This window comes from Ictidomys tridecemlineatus, chromosome 2 (assembly GCF_052094955.1).
Source record: "Ictidomys tridecemlineatus isolate mIctTri1 chromosome 2, mIctTri1.hap1, whole genome shotgun sequence".
NCBI classification, from domain to species: domain Eukaryota; kingdom Metazoa; phylum Chordata; class Mammalia; order Rodentia; family Sciuridae; genus Ictidomys; species Ictidomys tridecemlineatus.
The window spans coordinates 196,856,206-196,878,923 of record NC_135478.1 but is presented as its reverse complement, the minus strand read 5'-3'; the positions used below and the strand labels follow the sequence as shown (position 1 = coordinate 196,878,923).

Here is a 22,718-nt window from a genome sequence, read left to right as displayed (position 1 = left end):
TTGCAAATATTTCAGAATAGTGGAGTATCTCAAGAATAAAAGTAATTTTGCAAAACCACCGTGAGTAGGACTGGATTGCTGTACAAGTACTTCTCACTACTCTGGGATCCGTTTAACTCCAAAATTCTTTCGATATTGATGCAGGAGGCAGCATTTGAGTAAGCCAGAGGGCAATTCGTACAGGTGGTATTCTATGAATATCAGGTTAAATCACAGGAGGAAATAAAGATGAACTGGAAGGGGAAAGAGTAGAATTAGAAGATGTAAATGGTGGGGGGAAGGTAAGAGGAGAAACAATATTTTTAAAGAGAATCTGTTTTTGTTGGAGATATAAATTGCTTCAAAAAACTACTTCCATGATCACAGGTTCCTGGGAGCAAGTTAAGTGATACTAGTGTCCGAGTTGAGAAACGAGCAATGCATCCTAATCCTAGGTCAATCTAACAGTACTGCCTTAGGTAGTTGCCAACTTTCTGTGTATTTTTAACCCACAATCCCAACAACACTAACATTTGCAAAGTAAAATGGAAATGAAAATCGAGACTTTTTAGCTAGCCACAATGGTATCTAAGCAAAATTACTAGCCTTTTTTCCTTCAGCTGTACTCTTTTTTCTTTTCATTTTTATTTATTTATTGCCATTAGTTATGATAATTACTCATTTATTTCTCTTAGTAAGGCCAATACTTGATTACAGATTGAAGTCAGCCCCAAAAGCAAACCAAACGCATGTAACTTCACAGAATATATTATGTCAAAAAAATCATCTATAAATTTCTTCAGGTTTAAGCAGTTTTGTCAAGGGGTTAAGAAACAAATTACATTATGTGCTAGGTTATAATGCATGATCTGATTTGGTTTTGTCCAATTTTCTTGGTAGGTATTGCTTATCTCATTTCACACATAAAGAAATATTTTGGAAGGTGTAATTGCCTGTATTCTTATTGACAAATGCTGGAATAGTGATTTATTCCTATAACTGTCTGACTTGAACTTTCTTCCATTAGTTCGTGTTTTTTTTTTTTTTCTGGTACTGGGGATTGAACTCAGGGATAATTGATCACTGAGCCACATCCCCAGCCCTATTTTGTATTTTATTTAGAGACAGGGTCTCACTGAGTTGCTTAGTGCATTGCCTTTGCTGAGGCTGTCTTTGAACTCATGATCCTCCTGCCTCAGCCTCCTGAGCTGCTGGGATTAGAGGCGGGTGCCACCATGCCTGGCCATTAGCTCTTAATATATTTCCCAATGTAGGGGAAAGTATTCTTTGAAGAATCAATTCAGAAACCTCCATAAAAAGATGCAATAACTTCTGATAAATTTGCTCTTGAAATACATATATTATATGATTAACAAGATAGACTTAGTAATATGTGACCTGAGCAAGTCATCAACCTTCATGTGCCTGTTTCCTGATCTGTAACATTAGGTTAATGTAGTAACCTTATAGCAGCAAACAGCAGTGAAACAATAGAGAATCCAGAGACATCACCCACATCTGCTCACCTGATTAATAACAAAGTGATATTGCTGTGCAGCAGGAAAGGATGATCACTTAAATAAACAGGCATCAGTTAACTGAGTACCCATGTGGAAAGATACCAATGTTAATCTTCAGTTCACATCATTCCTCAAATTCTATTCCAAATGTACTGAGGACTCACATGTGAAATAGAAAGCAATACAATGCTTAGAATTACAGGAGAACAACTTCATTACCTTAGAATAGACAAGTATTTCTTAAACTAAAAAGGAAAATGCTATAATGCAGGAAAAAATAGGACTACAAGAAAAATAAGACTGTAAGCTTAAGCTCATAAAGAGCATTATTAAAAGTGAATAGTCAACCCATAGAAAAGGATTTTTCCAACACATATATAACTGATGCTAATCCAAAATATTGAATACCCCAAAAATCTATTTAAAAGACAGATTGTTATGAAGGTTAAATAAATTAATACAGGTTTACAGTAGAATTTGGCATAGAATGTAGCATCAACTTGATATATGCTAGTATGTGTAGCAGTTATCAGAACAAATGTCCCAGACCCTACTGTTTGGAATTTCTGTCTTTTTCCAGTCAATGTGTCTCAGGTTTGGGGTTTGGAAAAATATGGTAACCATAGTCATGAGGCACCAGGAACTATATCTCTAGAATTCAAAATATGTGATTTAACAATAGGTAGAGTCATCTTTATTTTCCCAATATTGCAGTATTTGCTGCTCTTTTCTACTGCTGTGTGCTGACTGGAAAGTGTAAATGAAGGAGTGATATTACAACCTGAATTAGCTCAGAGGGCAAAGTGTGAGGGCCTTGTGCCTCCTTCCTCCCGGTCCCCTCTCCACGGAAATCATCACCATTTCACAGATCTCTGGGTTCTGGAGGGCTGCCAGGACCCCAGAGCCTGTCATCCAGGGTCCTGGGCTCAGGGACTCTGTCCTGAGTCCTCACATCCTCACACTCAAGCCAGTCTGGAGCTGACTCCTTCCAAGGGGCCTAGAATCCTTAAAAGCTTCATAGTCACCAAAGGTCTTCATCCTCGTCATCACTACCTTCTACCCCAAGTGCTGCCTAAACTGGAGTCTCTTCCAGTTCCATGTGGAAACGCTTCCAGGACTCTGTCCTCTTGGGCTCCTGATTACTCCTTCCTCTTCAGCTACCCACTCTCATGGCCTTCTTTACACTTTGTCATAATCTGAGGAGCAATTGCTCTTTATAAGCAATGAATTCAAACACCCAACTCTCTATGCACAAACCATGTTCTTTCAGTTCTCTTTCTTCTATTCTAATGACACTGGTTCTTTAACTTGAGCAAAACCACTATCTCCTGAACACCTTCACTTCCAGTTATCAGTTTAGGAATGAATTGTGTGCCTCAAAAATTCATGTTAAAGCTCTAATCCCCAGTACTTCGGGAATATGACCATTTGTAAAGAGGTAAATTAAGATAAACTAAGGACACATGGCAGGTCCTAATCCAATATGACTAGTGTCCTTATAAGAAGAGGAGAGCAGAATGCAGCACACATGTGCACAGAGAAAAAGACTACTGCAATGAGTGAGTGTTACATAAAGACTGGGGGGGCTTAAATAACAGCAATGTATCTTCTTATTCTAGAAGTTGGAGGTTCAAGATCAGTCTCTCAGTAGCTTTAGGCCTCTCTCTTTGGCTGGCAGATGGCCATTTTCTCACTGTGTCCTCGTGTAGTCTTCACAGTTTAATTTCCATTTAAAAAGAAAAAAAAGATATTTAATTACCACATGAAAATCACCCTGCTATTTTGTCCCACAAATTTTAGTACTTTACAGGTGGTGAAAAAGTAGTACATATTAAATAAGAAAATGTAAGAAAGTTAATTTTTTTTTTGGCTTTTTGGATTTTGGGTGGTTTTTTTTTTCAGATTGTTTCTACAATGATTGTAATACCTGGAAAGAACATTTGCTCATTCATGAAAATCTGAAAGTAGCTAAGAGAAGTAATTTGCAAGTCCTCCACAAATGTTGGTTTGATAGTCCTTCCATTATTGTTTTTTGGTAACAAGTTAAAATTTTTAAAAGCATCACCTCAATATTTATGAAAAACACATCAAGCATGCTCCTGTTGGAACTTTCCAACAAGGTTCCTGGGGAGGTGAATAATGCTGGCATACAGCAGAACCCCTGCTAAACTAGCCCAGTTCAAGAGTGTGGTTTAACCTATATGAAATTCTTAGGGCCTCTTTATACTCTTTATATTCCTATTACTGTTGTTTTTCTTTTCTAGCTCACAGCAAAAAAAAAAAAAAAAAAAAAAAAAAAAAAACTTCATGATTCCTTTCCCATAGGTGGCACCCTGTACAGGTGAACCACCTGGCTTACCTGAAGATGCAACCTCCTAGCTAGGGATGATAGCATCCTAGGCAGTTAGCTCAATGGCTCCTTATTGGCTTTCATATCACTGATTTGCACTTAAACACTAGCACCTAGCATAAGTAATTCCCTTCTATGTTTCCCCTTTACTCAAGACCCTGCTTGACCTCTAATCTGTCTTTTACCTTGTACCTACAATACTGTCTGGTTCCTTTCAGGCTACATGTCCTTCCTGTAAGCCCATCTATAATCTTTTGCATTCTGGGGAAAAGTAAATACATAGACCCACACACTATAAAAGCTTGACTCCCACCTTGGTAAATATGCCATTATAATGAACTAGGCAGCCAAGTTTAAATTTAGAATTCTTGGACTCCTCAGAGTTGCATCTGAATCTGGCCACATGGGAAAAACTGCTCATACCAGCTTCAGAGCAAGGCTCAATCCTTTCTTTTTCTACCATATTCTATACATACCCCCAAAAGGTCATGCACATGCATATGTAGCCAACCCTCACTCACACCAGTGCCACTTGACCTCTTAAAGCATGGACAGGCTCTGAAAACAAACTTGAAACCATTTGGGGGAGAAATTCCAGGGTTCCAGGTTCCTATAGAAGGATGACTTGATAGGATTTGCACCTTTTCCAAGTTTCCTTTGATCAGCATCATAAGTGTGTCAATTTTATTAGTCTTTTCAAAGAATCAGATTTATTGATCATATGTTGTATCTGTGTTATTTCTTTAAATTATTTATTTTCATTCTTTTGCTTTTTAGATTTAGTTTTAGAATTTCATGCTAATCCTGTAACACCTCTTTAGTTTTGTTCTTTGCATTATTCTTAGTATAAGTTGATCTAGTAACTATTAATATATATTTTTAAATATATCTCAATATTCTTATAGTTATTATTTAATTTCTTCAGATAAAATATATAAACCTTACAACAATACATTTTAATTTATCTCTGTCATCATCTTTTTTGCTATTTGTCATATATATCTGTAAAAATCCAAAATTACAGAGCAATAATTTTTATTTAAGCCATCATATATCTTTTAAATGCATTAAAGTATATGATACATATGTATATATACATGATACATAAGTATATGTAGGTATATACACATTCTTTCTAGTGAGAATTTAGAGAATTTAAAAATCTCTCGTTAAAAGTCATACAATGTTTTTCGTACTGAGAGAAAAATAATTTTCCATAGTGAAAGTGGAAACTAAAAATAAAAACTGAAAAACATATAGTAAGTTCTAAAAATCTATTCAAGACTTTAAATAATATGTTCACTACTATTTTGTGGTTTGTGACTCAGGAAATCAAGTGATACAATCCAATATACTGTACTAATTAATTTGTATGTTACTTTCATCTATATACTTGCCATTTCTAATATTCTTCATTTCTTCCTGTATTTCAGCTTGCAATCTGGTATAATATTCCCGAAGGTAACAGAGAGCTTCCTTCATGATTTTTCTAGTGCATATCTAATGAAAGTGAATTATCTGCAGTTTTTATTTTTCTGGGTCCTTTTTAAAATTTGAACTTTTTAAAAGATAGCTTCACTAGACACAGGTTGACAGTTCCTTTCAGCATTTTGAAAATGAGACCTTGTCTTCTGGACATCACTGCTTTTGTTAACAAAGTCAATTATGAATCTATTGTTGTTCTCCTGTATGTAATGTGTCCTTTTTCTTTGGCTGCTTTCAATATTTTTATCTTCATTTATGGCTTTGCAGTTTGACTATGATACAGTTGGGTGTGCTTTTCTCTGCATGAATCCTTTTTGAGTTTCCTTAGCTTCTTAGGTCTATAATTATTCCAACTTCTTTAAGTACAGACTCTTTTCATTATACTAGAAGCTCTTTCATGTCCCTTTGCAGTCCTTATTCCTTTGGCACAAACTTCTGGTTAAACTTCCTGTTTTGTGAGACCCTGATCTTTAAATTTTGTCATTTTCATCTTCAAAAGTACTGAGACCAAACTTTAAGACATTCTGAAATAATGAGTTTTCAATGGCAAGACCAACTCCAGTGTTCTACTAATCTCTGACTTCTCATTTTCCCTCAGATTTGGGGGCCTTGTGATGATTTAATATACCATTAGCTGATTTTAAGAGGAAAAGTTCAGGATTTAAAAATATTTTTTTTAACTTAACTCTATTTTTTCAAGAAATTAGTTATTTAGAGCATAAAGATTTCACCAAATTAAGTAGCCCTGCATATTACCAGGAACATAAGTTTCTAATTTTAAATAGGTTCAAAATGCTTTTGATTACTAAATAAGAACCCATATTTAGGGATGGGGATATAGCTTAGTTAGTAGAGTGCTTCCCTCGCATGTACAAGGCCCTGGGTTCAATCCCCAGAACCACAGAAAAAAAGAACCCATATTTACTAGAGAACAGTTCCAAAAAAGACACATATGCTTTCTAAAATAATGAGAATCTAGAGAATAAAATAGCTCTGTTTATTAATGGCCGCACAGTGCTGTTTGTATTGAAAAGAAAATGCCAATTCTCCATTGTGGAAGTGGAAACTAAGGAAAACACATAGAAAGTGCTGGAAAACTTCTCAAGTCTTCCAACTGTTCTACTCTATTTTGCAGTTGTGGTTCCAGAAATCAAATGATAACCTTCAATTTCCTGTAGAAATTGATTTGAGAGGTTTTCCTCAAAATAAAATAATAAAAAATCTATTCATTTTAGATGCTCTTTTAGCTTAATGTAAAACAAAAATGACCTGAAGGTACAGCCAATATTTGTAATGGTAATTTGTTTAAGATGTATCTTCATTAATTTTGAAACAAACTGTTATGGAGGAAAAAAAAACAGATAAAAATATAACACAGAAAAACTCTCCACCTCTTTGTGCCCAAATTCCACTTAAAAATTATTTTCCAGAGCATTTTGATACTGACAATATAAATATTATCTATAAGGTTAAGTTTAAAAGCTTTATAATCTTAATATATTTAGCTTGTATCTATCTTTATCAAACAAACCAGACAAATTAATTACAAATATTAAAAACCTGGTATTTCCTTATACCAGCTTGCTTTTCTCAGGTAGTATTGGATTCTGGTTAAAATGAATCACAATGTCCACACTAGCTAAAAAGAATGTGTATGATCTTTCAATTAATCTTTAACTACACTGGTCAATGTAGAGAAACAACTGATCCTCTTGTTCCTGGTACAGAGCTCCTTTTAAAAATACCTGGCCATACACAGCCAAGTTCTACAAGACTTTTAAAGAAGAACTAATACCAATACTCTTCAATTTATTTCAGGAAATAGAAAAAAAGGGAGCACTTCTAAACTCATTCTATGAGTCCAATATCACCCTGATTCTAAAACCAGGCAAAGAAACATCAAAGAAAGACAACATCAGACGAATATCTCTAATTAACATAGATGCAAAAGTTCTCAATAAAATTCTGGCAAATCAAATATCAAAAAGATCATGCACCACGATCAAGTGGGATTTATCCCAGGGATGCAAGGTGGGTTCAACAAACAGAAATCAATAATGTAATTCATCACATCAATAGACTTAAAGATAAGAACCATATGATCATCCCAACAGATGCAGAAAAAGTATTTGACAAAATACAGCATCCCTTTATGTTCAAAGCTCTAGAAAAACTAGGGATATCAGGAACATATCTCAATATCATAAAGGCTATCTAGGCAAAACCTTAGGCCAACATCATTCTAAATGGAGAAAAATTGAAGGCATTCCCTCTAAAAACTGGAACAAGGCAGGGATTCCCTCTTTCACCACTTCTATTTAACATAGTTCTTGAAAAACTGGCCAGAGCAATTAGACAGATGAAAGAAATCAAAGGGGTACATATAGGAAAAGAAGAACCCAAATTGGCACTATTTGCTGATGATATAATTCTATACCCAGAAGACCCCAAAAATTCCACCAGAAAACTTCTAGAACTAGTAAATGAATTCAGCAAAGCAGCAGGATATAAAATCAACACCCATAAATCAAATGCATTTCTGAATATCAGTGACAAATCCTCTGAAAGGGAAATGAGAAAAATTACCCCATTTACAATAGCCTCAAAAAAAAAATACTTGGGAATCAACTTAATGAAAGAGGTGAAAGATCTATATAATGAAAATTAAAGAACCATAAAGAAAGAAATCAAAGAAGACATTAGAAGATGAAAAGAGCTACCTTGCTCTTGGATAGGCAGAATTAATATTATCCAAATAACCATACTACCAAAAGCACTATACAGATTTAATGCAATTCCAATCAAAATACCAATGGCATTTCTCATAGAAATAAAAAAAGCAGTCATTAAATTCATCTAGAAAAATAAGAGACCCAGAATAGCTAAAGTAATCCTTAGCAGGAAGAGAAAAGAAGGTGGCATCACTATACCAGATCTTAAACTATACTACAGAGCAATAGTAACAAAAACAGCATGATATTGGCACCAAAACAGACTGGTAGACCAATGGTACAGAATAGAGGACACAGAGACTAATCCACAAAATTACAATTATCTTATATTAGACAAAGGTGCCAAGAACATACATTAGAGAAATGTATGTAGCCTCTTCAACAAATGGTGCTGGGAAAACTGGAAATCTATATGCAACAAAATGAAAGTAAACCCCTCTCTCTCACCATGCACAAAACTCAATTCAAAGTGGATCAAGGACCTAGGAATAAAACTGAGACCCTGCACCTATTAGAAAAAAAAGTAGGACCAAATCTTCATCATGTTGGTTTAGGTCCCAACTTCTTATTTAATAAAACTCCTTTAGCACCAGAATTAAAATCAATAATCAATAAATAGGATGGACTCAAACTAAAATGTTTCTTCTCAGCAAAAGAAACAATCTGTGAGGTGAATAGAGAGCCTACATCTTGGAAGCAATCTTTACCCCCTCACACTTCAGATAGAACACTAACCTCTAGGGTATATAAAGAACTCAAAAAGCTAAGCACCAAAAAAACAAATAACCCAATCAATAAATGGGCCAAGGACCTGAACAGACACTTCTCAGAAGATGATATACAATCAATCAACAAATATATGAAAAAAATGTTCATCATCGCTAGTAATTAGATAAATACAAATCAAAACTCTCTAAGATTTCATCTCACTCAAATCAGAGTGGCAGCTATTATGAAGACAAATAACAATAAGTGTTGGCAAGGATGTGGGGGAAATGGTACACTTATGCATTGCTGGTGGGACTGCAAATTGCAGCAGCCAATATGGAAAGCAGTATGGAGATTTCTTGGAAAATTGGGAATGGAACCACCATTTGACCCAGCTATCCCTCTTCTCAGTCTATACCCAAAGGACTTAAAAACAGCATACTATAGAGACATAGCCACGTCAATGTTTATAGCAGCACAAGTCACAATGGCTAAACTATGGAACCATCCTAGATACCCTTAAGTAAATGAATGGATAAAGAAAATTTGGTGATATACACAATGGAATATTACTCAGTATTAAAAGAGAATAAAATCATGGCATAGAGTTAGAGAACATAATGCTAAGTGAAGTTAGCCAACCCCAAAAAACCAAATGCTGAATGTTTTCTCTGATATAAGGAGGCTGATTCATAGTGGGTAGGGAGTGGGAGCATGGGAGGAATAGATGAACTCAAGATAGGGCAGAGGGGTTGGAGGGGAAGGGAAGGGGCATGGAGTTAGAAATGATGGTGGAATGTGATGGACATTATTATCCAAAGTAAAGGTATGAAGACATGATTTGGTGTGAATATACTTTGTATACAACCAGAGATACGAAAAATTGTGCTCTATATGTGTAATAAGCATCTTAATGCATTCCACTGTCATATACAAATTTAAAAAGTTACTTAAAAAAATACCTGGCCATAGTCTCCTTTAGAATGACATGGTTCCCTTTATCATTAAATTCTTTCCCAGGTATGTTAATAATTGATACTTCTAAATGCTCCAGTTTTTTTCCTTATGTCTATTCTAAGAAAAATGACTGCTCTTTCTATTTTATTACTGTTTTTCTAAAAATGTTCTAGTCTCTAAGTGGATTCAAGAAAGGGGTATTCTGCAACCTCTCATGTAAGCAGTCCCTCTCATTTCCTGCTACTTCCTTTTTACACCAGTATTTCAGTAACTTCTCCCAGCCCAAACCATTGCAGGAGCCAAACTTACTGCCCCAGGTTGTAGTTAATTAATGTCTGTCTTGTGCCAAAGTAATGACCTTTAGGGACCCACACAGGGTATTCTAGGGATAAGAAACCTGAGGATCCACATAGCACATTGCTGACTAAATAAGCCCTAGAGATTTATGTAACACATCCTTGGACATCCCAAATCATCATTATTTATTTTCACATCAATTTGAACTTCGTCCACTTGGTGGCAAACTTTGAGGGGAATCCAACAGTACTGTAATGATCTGTTTCTTAATTGAGGGGGTAGATACACAGGATTTTGTATGATTAAATGATTACTTATATATAACATACAACTTATATACAATTTATATCCTACTTATATATAATGTACACTAATATACCGTATAACTTATAACCTATTTATATATAACATGCAACTTCTATTATATAGACCCAATATTTCACAATATTAAAAAAAATTGAAAATGGGAGTCATACAGATTAAAACTAAAGTGAAACTCTTTTTTCACCCATCAAATGGACAAAAATTAAAAACCTAATAATACTCATGGATGGTAAGGAGGAGGAAAGCCAGCCATGCTTATAAGTTGAAGGATGTAAATTGTACAGTCTTTAAGGAGGGAAATTGGTCTGTCAAAAGGTCATTTCTTTGTCCTTACAATTTGTCTTTGTAAATATATTCAATAGATATACTGACTTGAAGACTAATGGGTAAAGGGCATTTGATGAAGCATTGGTCATCATAGCAAGATATTAGAAACATTTAGATGTCCAGCAAAAATCGATTGCTTAATAAAAAGACCAGCTCTGATACTCTTAAAAAGAAAAATAAGGTAGCTATTTGTCTTCTGATAGGGAATGAATCCTATAATGGCAGTAAAAAACTAAGGAGGAAATTCCAAAACAGAATAAATGGTGCTCTCAAAAAGGGCCTACAGTTGAGTATGGCTGCGTTGAACAGCATGTCCAAGGACTCAGAGGGATACAAACTAGAAATATAAGCAGTGGTGAGGTCCTGAAGAGCCCTGAATACTATGCTAAAAGGCTTGCCCTTTATCTTGCATAAAATGGAGATCTCCTAAAACATTTTTAGGAGGAAGATGATTGGGTCTGAATTACTATAATTCCCCAGTACTGTGTAGGTAGAGATGGGAGGTGAGTGGTAAGATTGGAGGTGAGGAAGCCAATTGGGAAGCCAGGAGCAATGAAGAGTCCACAGTGGAGAGGAACAGGAAGAAGTAAGTTGGTCCAGACCTACTGAGCAATCAGACATGAGGAATGAGAAAGAAGAAAGTCTAGAATGTTTCCCAGTGGTCAGATGAGGTCACTGGCTGGGGATCGTACACTCATGTAAAAATGGAATACAGAGGGACTTCAGGTTTGCAATGAAGGTGTTCAGTGACAAAAAGCAAAATTTAATAGACTTTGCTTCAAATTTTTCACATGGGAACAGCTTAAATAATATGCCAAAATTTGAAGCAGCACAATTTTTATCAATTTTACTGCCTTTGTCAATGTTTTTCTAATAATAAAGCATGTAATACACCACAGAGAAAATCTGCACTAATTCCAATATTTATTTCTTAGAAGATTAGAAATGAGATAATTACATAAGGGAAGGAGTTGGTTTTGTGTTTTCCAGCAGGGACATGTTCTGGTTTTGTTATTGTTGCTTTTTAAACAGCTGAAGGCAAGTCTGAGCAGTGCTATTCATAATAGAATCAGTTTGAAAAAAAAAAAATCCCAAGTTCCAGATACTGGCAAAACATAGCTCTCCTCATTAAAATGCAAGAGAGGAAAAATGGCCAAATGATAAATTTAACATAACACCAACTAATATGCCAAGGAGGAAATAACTGGAGAATTTCATTAGTATTTTAAAATAATGTCAAGAAACTCTTGAGTGGGGAGTGTAAGGGCAAATTTGAAGGACGGTAAAAATAAAATTGAAGCCTCCAGTCCATTTCAGAGAAAAGTATGGAGAGAAGTCTGTACTTGGCTGTCTTTGCAATCCACAATTCCTAATTTGCTATTTAGAATTCCCTTTATGGGGCTGGGGGTGGAGCTCAGTGGTAGAGTGTTTACCTAGCAAGTGCAAGTCCCTGAGTTCCTACTACCTTACTACCTATTTCCCCTACTATGGGGGTGGCGGGGGCGGGGGGGGGATGCATACCCTATTATGTAATTCTTGTATTTCTTTTTGCTTCCAAGATAGAGGGAAATTTTCCTGTCTCCAATTGATGTGGCAGCCATCTTGGGTGGAATCCCTATTGAATATAATACTTGGAACACAGGATGTGTTAACTTACCCCTCTCTAGTCACCAAAAATATCTTCAGAAGCTGGAGGGGCATGCTCAGAATTGGAGGATAGGACTGTAAAGAGCTGGAAACAGGAGAAGCTGCTGACAAAAGTCAGATGAAAGAGGATATATTGGCTATCTTTTTTTTTTAATATTGGCTATCTTAAAATAATAACACAGTCGTTATTATGGCTCCATGAGGTCGGAGCAGTAATGTGTGAGGGGGTGAAGCCAGGAGGCATCCAGCTCCAGTTACAGCAGTGAGAGTCAGTGTTCCCTAGAAAATGGGCTGTCGCAGGAGGAGAAAATGTCCTACCAGAAACCCAAGCAGTTTTAGACAAGTCCCTCAGGGTATTTGTCTAAATCTGATAAACAACCAAGGAGATGCATGACTCTGAAGGAATCTGGGTGAGTCTAAAAGCTATTATTTTCTTAATCAGATTAAAATTAAGACCCAAAATTTCTAATGTTTTAGAATCAGGTATGACTTTAAGCAAATTGTTTAAAGATTTTTTTTCAAAGACCACTGATTTCTATGAAATGATAAGAAATAATCATTGCCTAGAGTGAAGTCAGTTCAATATTTAAAAAAAATAAAAAATGAAATGTCACAAATAAATGTGTGAAAGATGATTTGTGACTGTCATTATTTTAGCAAGCACATGCACACATTTCTGGACTATTCTAACCTATTTTAGTGACATTTCACTTCAAGATGTCATGAGGAGGAGAAAAAATCTTGGACATTTCAACAAAATATGTCTTTGCAATGCTATTCACTAAAGACATTAAATTATTGATTCGTAGAAGGAAAGGGCATAAAATAGCTAAACAGCTAACATTTCAAGTCAAATGTTAGGCTGTCTGTTAAGGCTGGCAGAATTCAAATACCCATTGGTGGTTCTCAGCAGGGCTTCTCAGGAGAATCACTTGCACTTGTTAATATACCCTGGCCCTATCTGGGCCTGTTTTAATGTGCATTTCTACCATAATTTAATTAGAATATCTTTCCATATATTTATTGTCCATTTTCTTTGAATTGCTGATTCTTTTCATTTTCCTAGTTTTCTTTTTTTTATTCTCTTTGATTTGCAGGATCTCTGGGTTTACTAGACATATACAAATTTCTGTTATACTGTATCGCAAATAACTTTCTCTCATTGATTTTTTTTACTTATATTGTGTTTAAGATCAGTATTAAGACTAAAGTCATGAAGCCTATCATTTTATACATTTAGAATACTCTACAAACACCTGATTAGAGCATTTCTTGGAATTACTGAAGCTGAGTTTTCCAGTAAATAAATATAATAGAAATAATCATCTGAGATATTTAACATACCAATGAGTTTTTATTAGTAAAATTGTGAAACATCATTCATACTTAATAAAATTCTAAAAATTTCTTCATGTCTTAATTTTAAATGGAGACTTCTTTAGATACATATTCTTGTTTTCAGCATGTCATATACACATTCTGTCCTTGTTTTCATGAGAATAGAAAAACAAAATGTCATGTACCTCTCCCATCTCTGTTGGCTTTTTAATTGTCAAGAAATGTTCTCATTAGGAGTTTTAAGAGTATGCTAAAATGGAAATAATGGAATGTAAACCATCAGCCTCTTGTCCAGAATTAATTCACACAAAGTTCAATTTGTTCTCTTTGATCTCTAATCTAGTTAGACAATAATCCCTCTGACTTCTCCCTTTGGGTTGCTAATGATGGGGTGGGGAGGGAGAGAGTGGGTGCTAATCTCAAAGTGAATCAGAAGGTAATAGTTTTCGCTCATTGACATGTCACTTTTCTCTTAGCCTCCTTTTAAACTGATATGATTTTTTCCCTAATTTTCCTATATTTCTCTTGCAAGTAGCTATTTATTTATGTAATGGCTTTTATAAAATGAATTCAATGTTTAAAAAATGTATTGAGGTTGTCCTGTGTGTAAGGAAGTAGAGACATGGAGACAAACAAGGTATGGATGTCTTTGCTCCAAGAGCAACTAGACAGTGTAAGGGCCCCAAAGATGTCTACTTCCTAATCTCCAAAATCTGTGAATACACTATCTTACATGGCAAAAAGGACATTGTAGGTGTAACCAAAATGAAGGACTTTGAGGCAGGAAGATTATTCTGGAGTATTTAAGTGGACCTATCTAATCATATGAGTCCTTTAAGCAAAGATCCTTTGCTGGCTGTAAACCAGAAAGATAACATGAACCTGCATTTGCTGGTTCTAAAAACAGAGGAAGAGGCCACAGCCCAAGGAATGTGGGTAACCTTTAGACATTGGAAAAGGCAAGAAAATGGATTCTCCTCCAGTGCCTCCAGAAGAATCACAGCCCTACATACACCTTGATTTTAGACCATGGAGATCCGCAACAGATTTCTGAGGTATAGAACTTTAAGATAACACATTTTTGTTGTTTAAGATACCAAACCTGTGGTCTTTTGTTATAGCAGCAAAAGGAAATTAATGCGGATGTGCCTCAAAAAAGTACAAAGTGGCTCAGCTTGTGAAGAATGTGCAGAACGGAGACATAAACCAAGTACTTTGGGTCCTTGGTGTTGAGCAAGATAGGGATGAGAAGGAACCACAAAGGAAGAAACCTCTCAGTTGTCATTGGAGTGTTAGGACTTTGCTAGTTATGGAAGAAAAACAAGGATATTTCAGAAGAAGAGACAAATACCCAAACCAACCTGATAATATGTTTGCATATCAATTTTCAGTGGGGGTACAGTTACGAAAAGCTTGAAAGAGGAATAAAAATACTTTTTCTCCCATCAAAATAACAGCCTAGATACCCTGAAGTGTCCTACTTTTCAACAAACTATGGTGGCTAATATATACTTTTTAATGCATTGATGAGTTTCCAGGAAATGAGAAAATATGTGAAGCCCTAACCCCAAACTGATAGAATTCTAGGGGTTATAGTTCATTGGTAGAGCACTTGCCTAGCAAGGATAGATCCCTATCCTGGGGGTGGGGGGAGATATTTATATAGCTCATACTTTCATGCCAAGGACAACTAAAGAAAATTAAACAAATTGAAAAGATATCACCTAGAAATTACCAAGGAGTGAATAAAGATAATGGAATAACTAGGTATAAAGATGGGAATCTAGAAAAATGATGGGAACTCAATGGCTTTTGTCCTGGAGAAGTTTCTCATCCAAGAAAGAGTGTTGAGAAGCTGAGAGGCATTAAGAAGGAGCAAAAAGTGTTAACTGCAAAAAGGGAGATGGGTAAATCTCACTGCTCTACAATCAAGGTAGACAGAAAAATGGAAGGAAGGAAGCAATGAAGGGAGGGAAAGAAAACTTAAAAGATAAGCTTTAAAGATGTCAGCAAAACAAATCCAAGCAAAGAATTAAAACTCAGACTATATTTAAAAAAAAAAAAACTCCAAGAATTCAATAAAGTAAAAAGTCCAATTAAAAAAAAAGATTTCCCACAGTTATAAACAGGCATTTCTCAGAAACAGCAGCACAGATGCTGACTAGGCATTGTAGGATGGCACCAGAGAATGCTACCTTAAAACAAGATACCATTTTCATTCAACTTAACAAAATTAAGCTCTCTGATAACTCTTCTGTACAACTCTTGGGAACTTATAATAAATTGGTTCAAACACTTTGAGGAAAAATTGGTATGACATATACTAGTTTTGAATATTCACATGCCCTGCAACCAAGCAAGATACACTAGAAAAACACTGATGTGGATGTGACATGAATAAAAGCTTTCATGATAATGTTGATAAAATAATGAAAAAAAGGAGATAGAAACAACTTGATCATTCCAAAGTAATGGATAAATATATTGTGGTATATTCACATAAACATTACACAACTGTGAAATAAATGCATATAAACAATTAATAGTCTAGCAAACAATGGAGAACTATATAACACAATTTTAATATTTGTTTTTTCTTGTGATAGGTATCAAATCCAGGACCTTGAGCATGCTAAGCAAGTGCTCTATCCCAGAGCTGTCCCCAGCCCATATAATTAATTGATTACTTAATTAATTTGTTGCTTGCTTGATTGATTTTTGAGACAGGGTCTCACTCAGTTGTCCAGGCCATTCTTGAACTTTCAATCTTCCTGTCTTAGCTTCCAAAGTCATTAGGATTATAGGTATAGGCCACCACATCCATTTATAACACCGATTTTCTAAAGCTCAAAAAACTAAATAATAAGTTATTTAGGAATATATTTTATATGGAAAAAATATATGATTAATTATAAAGTTGAATGGAAGTTGCTGAAGACTAAAGTCTGCTGCCACTTTTACAAAGCTCTAAAATATTCAAGACTAAACATGGCTTAGAGATACATATAGTTTTACATGTAAAAGTACCTATAAAACCAGTAGCAACAGTTGTATATGTTCAAAATATGTCCCTAGCATAGAATGGGGGGCTGTGGTGGCAGATGGCACTCAAAAACTTCAATAGAGTGGGTAATGTTTGGTTCCTTCCCTAGGTGATGATGTGTTCACTGGTGTTCATCCTATTATGTTTTTAAATTTACAAGGACTCTTTTGTAGTATCAAATATTACATAATACAATTTTAATTATATCCCAGAATTATAATATTATTTTTGCTAAGATGGCTATTCTTCCACTTCCTTCTTCCTTGAAAGTTCTTTTCTGCATTGTTGAACTTGAATGAGAGTCACAGTCTGAAAGAAGGAGAAAGCATGCTGTCAGATGATACGTAGAAATGCTGTCTGAGCTCAGCTCAGAATTAATGGTCTTCCCAGACTTGATGTCATAAAATTATTATAAAATGACAGACTGAACTCTCCATTTACTCATATTGCAATTCGATGGCTCATTTTTCAGTGTGAGTCCTATCTTTAAATTATCCTGCTCAAAAGTAGATGTGGGCTTCAAGTAGTTCTTGGCTGCCAAGTGCCTTCTCATTCCATCCCCATCGAATCAAAAATTCCATTCATGTACTTTTAAAGTTGCTGTGTTTAAATTTTTGACTGAAACATCCAATGAAGGTCTCATCAAACATGTTGGAGAAACAGGAAGTAACAGTTTATAATACACTATAGTCATCTTAATCCAGATTGATTTCTCTGTACTATCACTTTTGGGGCATGTATGGCAAAAATCTCACTGCCCTCACCTTATCCATGCCTAACCAGCACTCATGCATAAAAATATCCTGATCACTGGACTGGGGTTGTGGCTCAGTGGTAAAGCACTTGCCTCTCACGTGTGAGGCACTGGGTTTGATCCTCAGCACCACATAAAAATAAATAAATAAAGGTATTGTGTCCACTTACAGAAAAAAAAATCCTGATCACTTCTAATTTCAACCAAAGTCCTTCCTCACCACTTACCTTCTGCTAGTGACAAAGGTGTGAAGGTGTGAGGGAGTGGGGCCATGAGCAGAGATGGGTGTTTGACCTAACATAATATGTATGACAGGAATTAACAGGAATCAAACTCAGATCACAGGTCATGAAGCAGATAGAGCCTGTGTATCAAAGTTATACAGCCCTGAGTTCCAGTCCCCAGCTCCACCACCTTTTAGTTGATTGACAATTGACAAGCTGCTAAATTTGTCAGTGTCTTAGCTTTCTCGGCTATATAAGAAGTTAACATCACCACCCACATCATAAGGTTGTTGTGAGGATTTCATTACATTTTTAAATTATAAAAACACAAAATGGTGCCCTCTTTGAATTGGAGTATTTCTGGGCTTTCAATAGAGATAGGTTAATTTACTTACTCATCCTTGAATGCAGATTTCCTGGCATTCCTTTTCACTGTTGAATCTGTTTCCTGAGCCACTGCAGCCACTATACCAAAAGCGGGCACACGAGTTGACCTGTTTGTCATAATACCATCGAACCACATAATCAACACAGTTTCCAGGCTTCAAGTCTTCCAAACATCTAGGATCTGGGGTGGGAAAAGGATAATGCATTACTAGAGGTTTTTCTTTACTGGGATGAAAAGTAAAAGCTTTATGAAGTTATATTTTTAAAATATGCTTTCGACACATTAGCAGACCAACTAAGAAAATATGATTCTAAATGAAACAAGGGATCAAAAAAAAAACCCCAAAATTCTGCCTACTACCTGAAACTCTACCACTACATATTCATTCATTTAAAACAAAAGTTTTTGATCTTTATGAAACCCCAATAAAAATGCACATTTTCCTGAAAGTGTGAGAATTTATTTATTAATACTTTTGTGGGGATTTGTTGATATGAGAAAGATAGGACTTCTTCCATTTACTTTGGATTTGATTTTAAATCAAGTTAGTATTTGGAATGAAAATGACTTACACCTTCAGTTTATTCATAGAAAGTATCACTGTGTGTGCCTAAAAAGAAAAACCCTGTAAGTCACCAAAGGCAGGAAAATGAGAGGCTCTTTATATCACAATGCCTCTAAAGGACAACTCTTATAGGATGCTAAAAATATGACATTCTAAAGTCAATTTACTAATAAATTTCAGAAATGTACCCACTGTAAGAAAGCAAAGGCAAGTCATAACAATAAAGTCATATTATACTAATGAGATTCTTCTAATCACAGAACTTTCAATCTGTTCAATCCTTTTTTCTTTCCTCTCTTTTTTGTTTTTGAAATGGAGTCTCACCATGTGGCCTCAAACTCATAGGCTCAAGTGACTCTCCCACCTCAGCCGACAGAGTAGCTGAGACTACAAGGCCATACCACCGTGCCAATAATGTTAAATCCCTTTCTATTTTGTGATTCTCCATAGTACTTTGATTCACATTTCCTACCTGAAGTTAATCCAAGGTGGGAGAAGCCAATAAATTAATTAAAAGACCAAATGGATAATTGTGCCTGTGACTTTTATTGTGTGAGTTGGTTTGAGTCACAAGTTTCATTTCTCTGTAGCAAATGAGTTCTTTCTCCAGCTCTTATAAAGGCTCCTTAGACCAAATAGGAAGAAACATACTTCCTCTACCTCTGCTCTTAAAAACTAAATACTGTATATTGTATAACTTGTTTTCAAGCCAATCTAAACAGGGAAGTTGTTTTTCTTGCATATTTCACAAAAAATGCATATATATATGCATATATATAATTTTTCATATATATTAACTCCATAGAAAATATGTTGGTGTGCAATAAGAATTGTAATGCATTCCGCTGTCATGTATTTAAAAAATAAAACCAATTTAAAAAAAAAATATGTTGATAAATCAAAATCTAAATTTTTGTCTTTTTTTCTCTTTCTTGTGCAATCAAGAGGTCAAAACCTCAAATGCCTACGTGTATGGAAGCCACATGTAAGACAACAGGGAGCAGCTGGACTATGGCAAACGGAACACAATCTTCTCTAAAGGCATTCAATTTGAAATAACATTTAAAATAAAATAAACAGCTTTAAAACTTTTATAATAAAATTTATTCCACAGTCAGCCAGTTTACAAGTCTATATATAACCCAGCAAAAAATATCTTTTGTCCTCCCTGATTAGAGTCAGTGCATTCTTTTTTAAATGAGATTTTAGAGACCATCTTTCTGTGCCTGCCTCATGTGGTAGGTACGGCAGTTGATTGCTAGGTGTCTCTTACCTTTGTGCACCAAATTATCCTGGTGTAAAATCAGTCCAGGACTTGGAGTTCTGGTTTTCATACTCTCAAGGGTGCTGAGCAGTGGCCCGAGAGTGGCAGCAGCCTCAGATGAGGAAGTAACAACCAATCTATGAGCCCATGTCGGCTCTGGAGGCTCATTCTCCTCATGCTTGGGTCCAGGGACACTGAACTACACACACACAAAAGTATTTATATATTTTTTTGGTTATGATAATATCAAATAAAAAAGTTAATTTGCTTCTGGGAACATTTGAGGAAAAATTCCGCCGCATGGCTATGTACCCCCAACTTTCTGATACTTACTATTTCAAATAAAAGCTCAGGAAATAAGGCCCCTTCTCTGTGTCAGGCATCTCTGAATAGCTGGGCTGTGAATTTCCCTACCACTTTTCGTAAGTGTTTATGCATACACACATACACTGCCCACCTCCAAGCACAGATACATTCCAGAGAGCTCTGTGTACAGGGTATGAATGATGTGAGGTTGGGAGGGGGTTAACTTCATTCTTTTCTTAGTCACTGCTATAAGGAGGGAAAATAACCACTAATTTAATGTTTTCGTGGCCTTTTCTATCCATTTTATAACACTAGAGATTTTAACAATGCATTCCAAAACATGTGCCATGATTCCAATCAATTTTGAGAATGGAAATCAGGGTGGTAGAGGACAATAACACAGCTGAGATGAAAACAATAGCAATGATTTGTCATCTAATTTGATTGCTGCCCAGTTTCAGCTGAAAACACCTGCCCTTCCTGTCACCCAGATCCCAGCTGATGCTAAAGGCTGTGGGTACTTAATTTCTAAGATATGTTGGACATCTAAGGAACAAACAATATAATTTCAAAAGCAAATTTCTGGGACTAAAATTTCATCAAAATTCACCTTATGTAATGGAACAAGGAAGAAAAGTTTTTGCTGGAAAAAAAAAAGAAAAGTTGTGTAAGTTTTCTTGACCGTATTTCCAGCAGGTAGGCAAATCTTTTAGGGTAACAATTATGTTCTTCTTTTTTTCTTTTTCCCCCCTATTTGGATCCTAACTATACGAAGTTGAATCAGTGATTCACCTCAATTCTGGTCCAGTATGGTTATTTATCCTTGCATGCTCCCCACTTGTTTGTAATTTTGTTTGTTTGTTTGTTTGCTTGCTTGCTTTTTTTGAAAAATTTATTTAAATAGGTATATCTGTGAATGAGGTAACATAGTTATCTGGGATGCTTCTTTACCCTTGTTACACTGTAACAAGAGGCAGTTGTCATCATCAGTTGCTCTCTTCTATCTCAGCTATCCTGCATTTGATGCTGTGTGCATACCTATGTGTGTGTGTGCGCGCGCACACACACACACACACACACACACACACACACACACACCATGGTGGAAGAGCTAATTAATTCTAATACTCATGTATGTATATTTTTAAAGTTATTAAAGTACTGCTACATGAGTCAGATTAAGTCCATTAAAATTGGTCACTGGCCCTACACAAAAAGCACTTAATTCAGATATGATAGTAACTTTTCACTGACTTCAAAACACAAAGTGTTTTGTGAATGAATGTACAACTTTGTATCACTTGAGGTTCCTCTTTATTTCAGAATGATACTGTGAGTAACACAGCAATCTGAATGTTAGCTTTTGCTACAATCATAGAACTTGAGAATTATAAGGCTAGAAGAAATTTTTCTCAGTCTCTTGCATTGGGGAGAACTATGCCCCATATCAGGAAAGAAGTACCATTGTTTTTGGTTGCATATGTCATGATAAGCAAAATATAAGAGTTTGAAGAGTAGTTTATCAAACATTAAAAACCAACTGATATTAGTCTAACCTCAGATATACTGTCTGTAGGATGATAATGTTCCTTTGAAGTGCTCTGGGGAGCACCGTTTTCTTAAATGAATTAACTCAGCCTTTAAATCTTTACCTAACTCTGTTCTGAGACCGCCTAAGTTATTCTTTATGTCTTGTAAGCTTAAGAATGTCTGGGTTTTTTCTCAGTCACATGGTCATTTGGGAATTTTGACAACTGTAATTTACACCACATTCTAGAATAAGCATAACTTCTTTTATAAATGAAACTATTTTCATCAATCTTCTGGATCAACATATTTCAGGTATTTGAACAAATGCATAATTGTTATGGTTTGTAATTTTTATAATTTTCTTACTTATTATAAAATCAAACATTCATTGAAAGGAATTTTAGAAAACATGAACAAGGAAAAAGAAGAAATAGAAATCAGAAGTAATTCTACCCCCCAGAGATAATTATTGTTAATATTAAGGTATAATTTTTTCCCAGTTAATGTGCATATTTTTTTTAAAAAATGCTGCATGTTTGTTTTTCTATGCTTTCATTCTTAATATATACTATGTTCCTAGTATATATTATGATCATTCCATATATTTTGCCATGACTGCAACACCATTTTAAATACAGAATATCTATAATGATAATGGTCTTTTTTGAAATTTATTTCCTTTTTTTTCTTCGTTATAAACCTCAGGTCTACTTTGTGGGCTGAAGAACACATATATTTAAGGCTTTAAGACAAAGTCCCCTCCAAACATGTTTTTTTACAAATTTGAACACTCAGCGAGAGTGTATTTCCTAAACTATTACCCTTTACTAGCTATTATGATTGAAAAGATATATAATTACCAGTGTCACTGTTGAAAAATTCTCCAGCTGATCTATAGACCCCTGGCATAATCTGCCCCCTCCACACAATACGAACTCACCTGCCACTATGACCCTCAGATATACTGTCTGTAGGATGAT

The 22,718-nt window shown here is 35.3% G+C and overlaps 1 protein-coding gene across 5 annotated transcripts in view; it reads right to left on the bottom strand.

The window, feature by feature from the left end:
• Window positions 1-644: 644 nt before the first annotated feature.
• Col28a1 (collagen type XXVIII alpha 1 chain) overlaps window positions 645-22,718 on the bottom strand; it is a 176,511-nt gene continuing 154,437 nt past the window's right edge. The window contains exons 34-36 of one of the 5 annotated variants that reach the window (XM_078040379.1): window positions 19,912-20,101; window positions 18,081-18,253; window positions 645-3,209 (exon numbers count right to left, since the gene is read on the bottom strand). In XM_078040379.1, the coding sequence (XP_077896505.1) occupies window positions 18,081-18,253; window positions 19,912-20,101 (363 nt within the window). In that variant the 3' untranslated portion in view covers window positions 645-3,209. Of the gene's footprint in view, window positions 3,210-16,122; window positions 17,356-18,080; window positions 18,254-19,911; window positions 20,102-22,718 lie in introns of those variants that run through there. The other 4 variants (XM_021730704.3, XM_078040380.1, XM_078040378.1 and 1 more) reach the window with 4 other exon arrangements.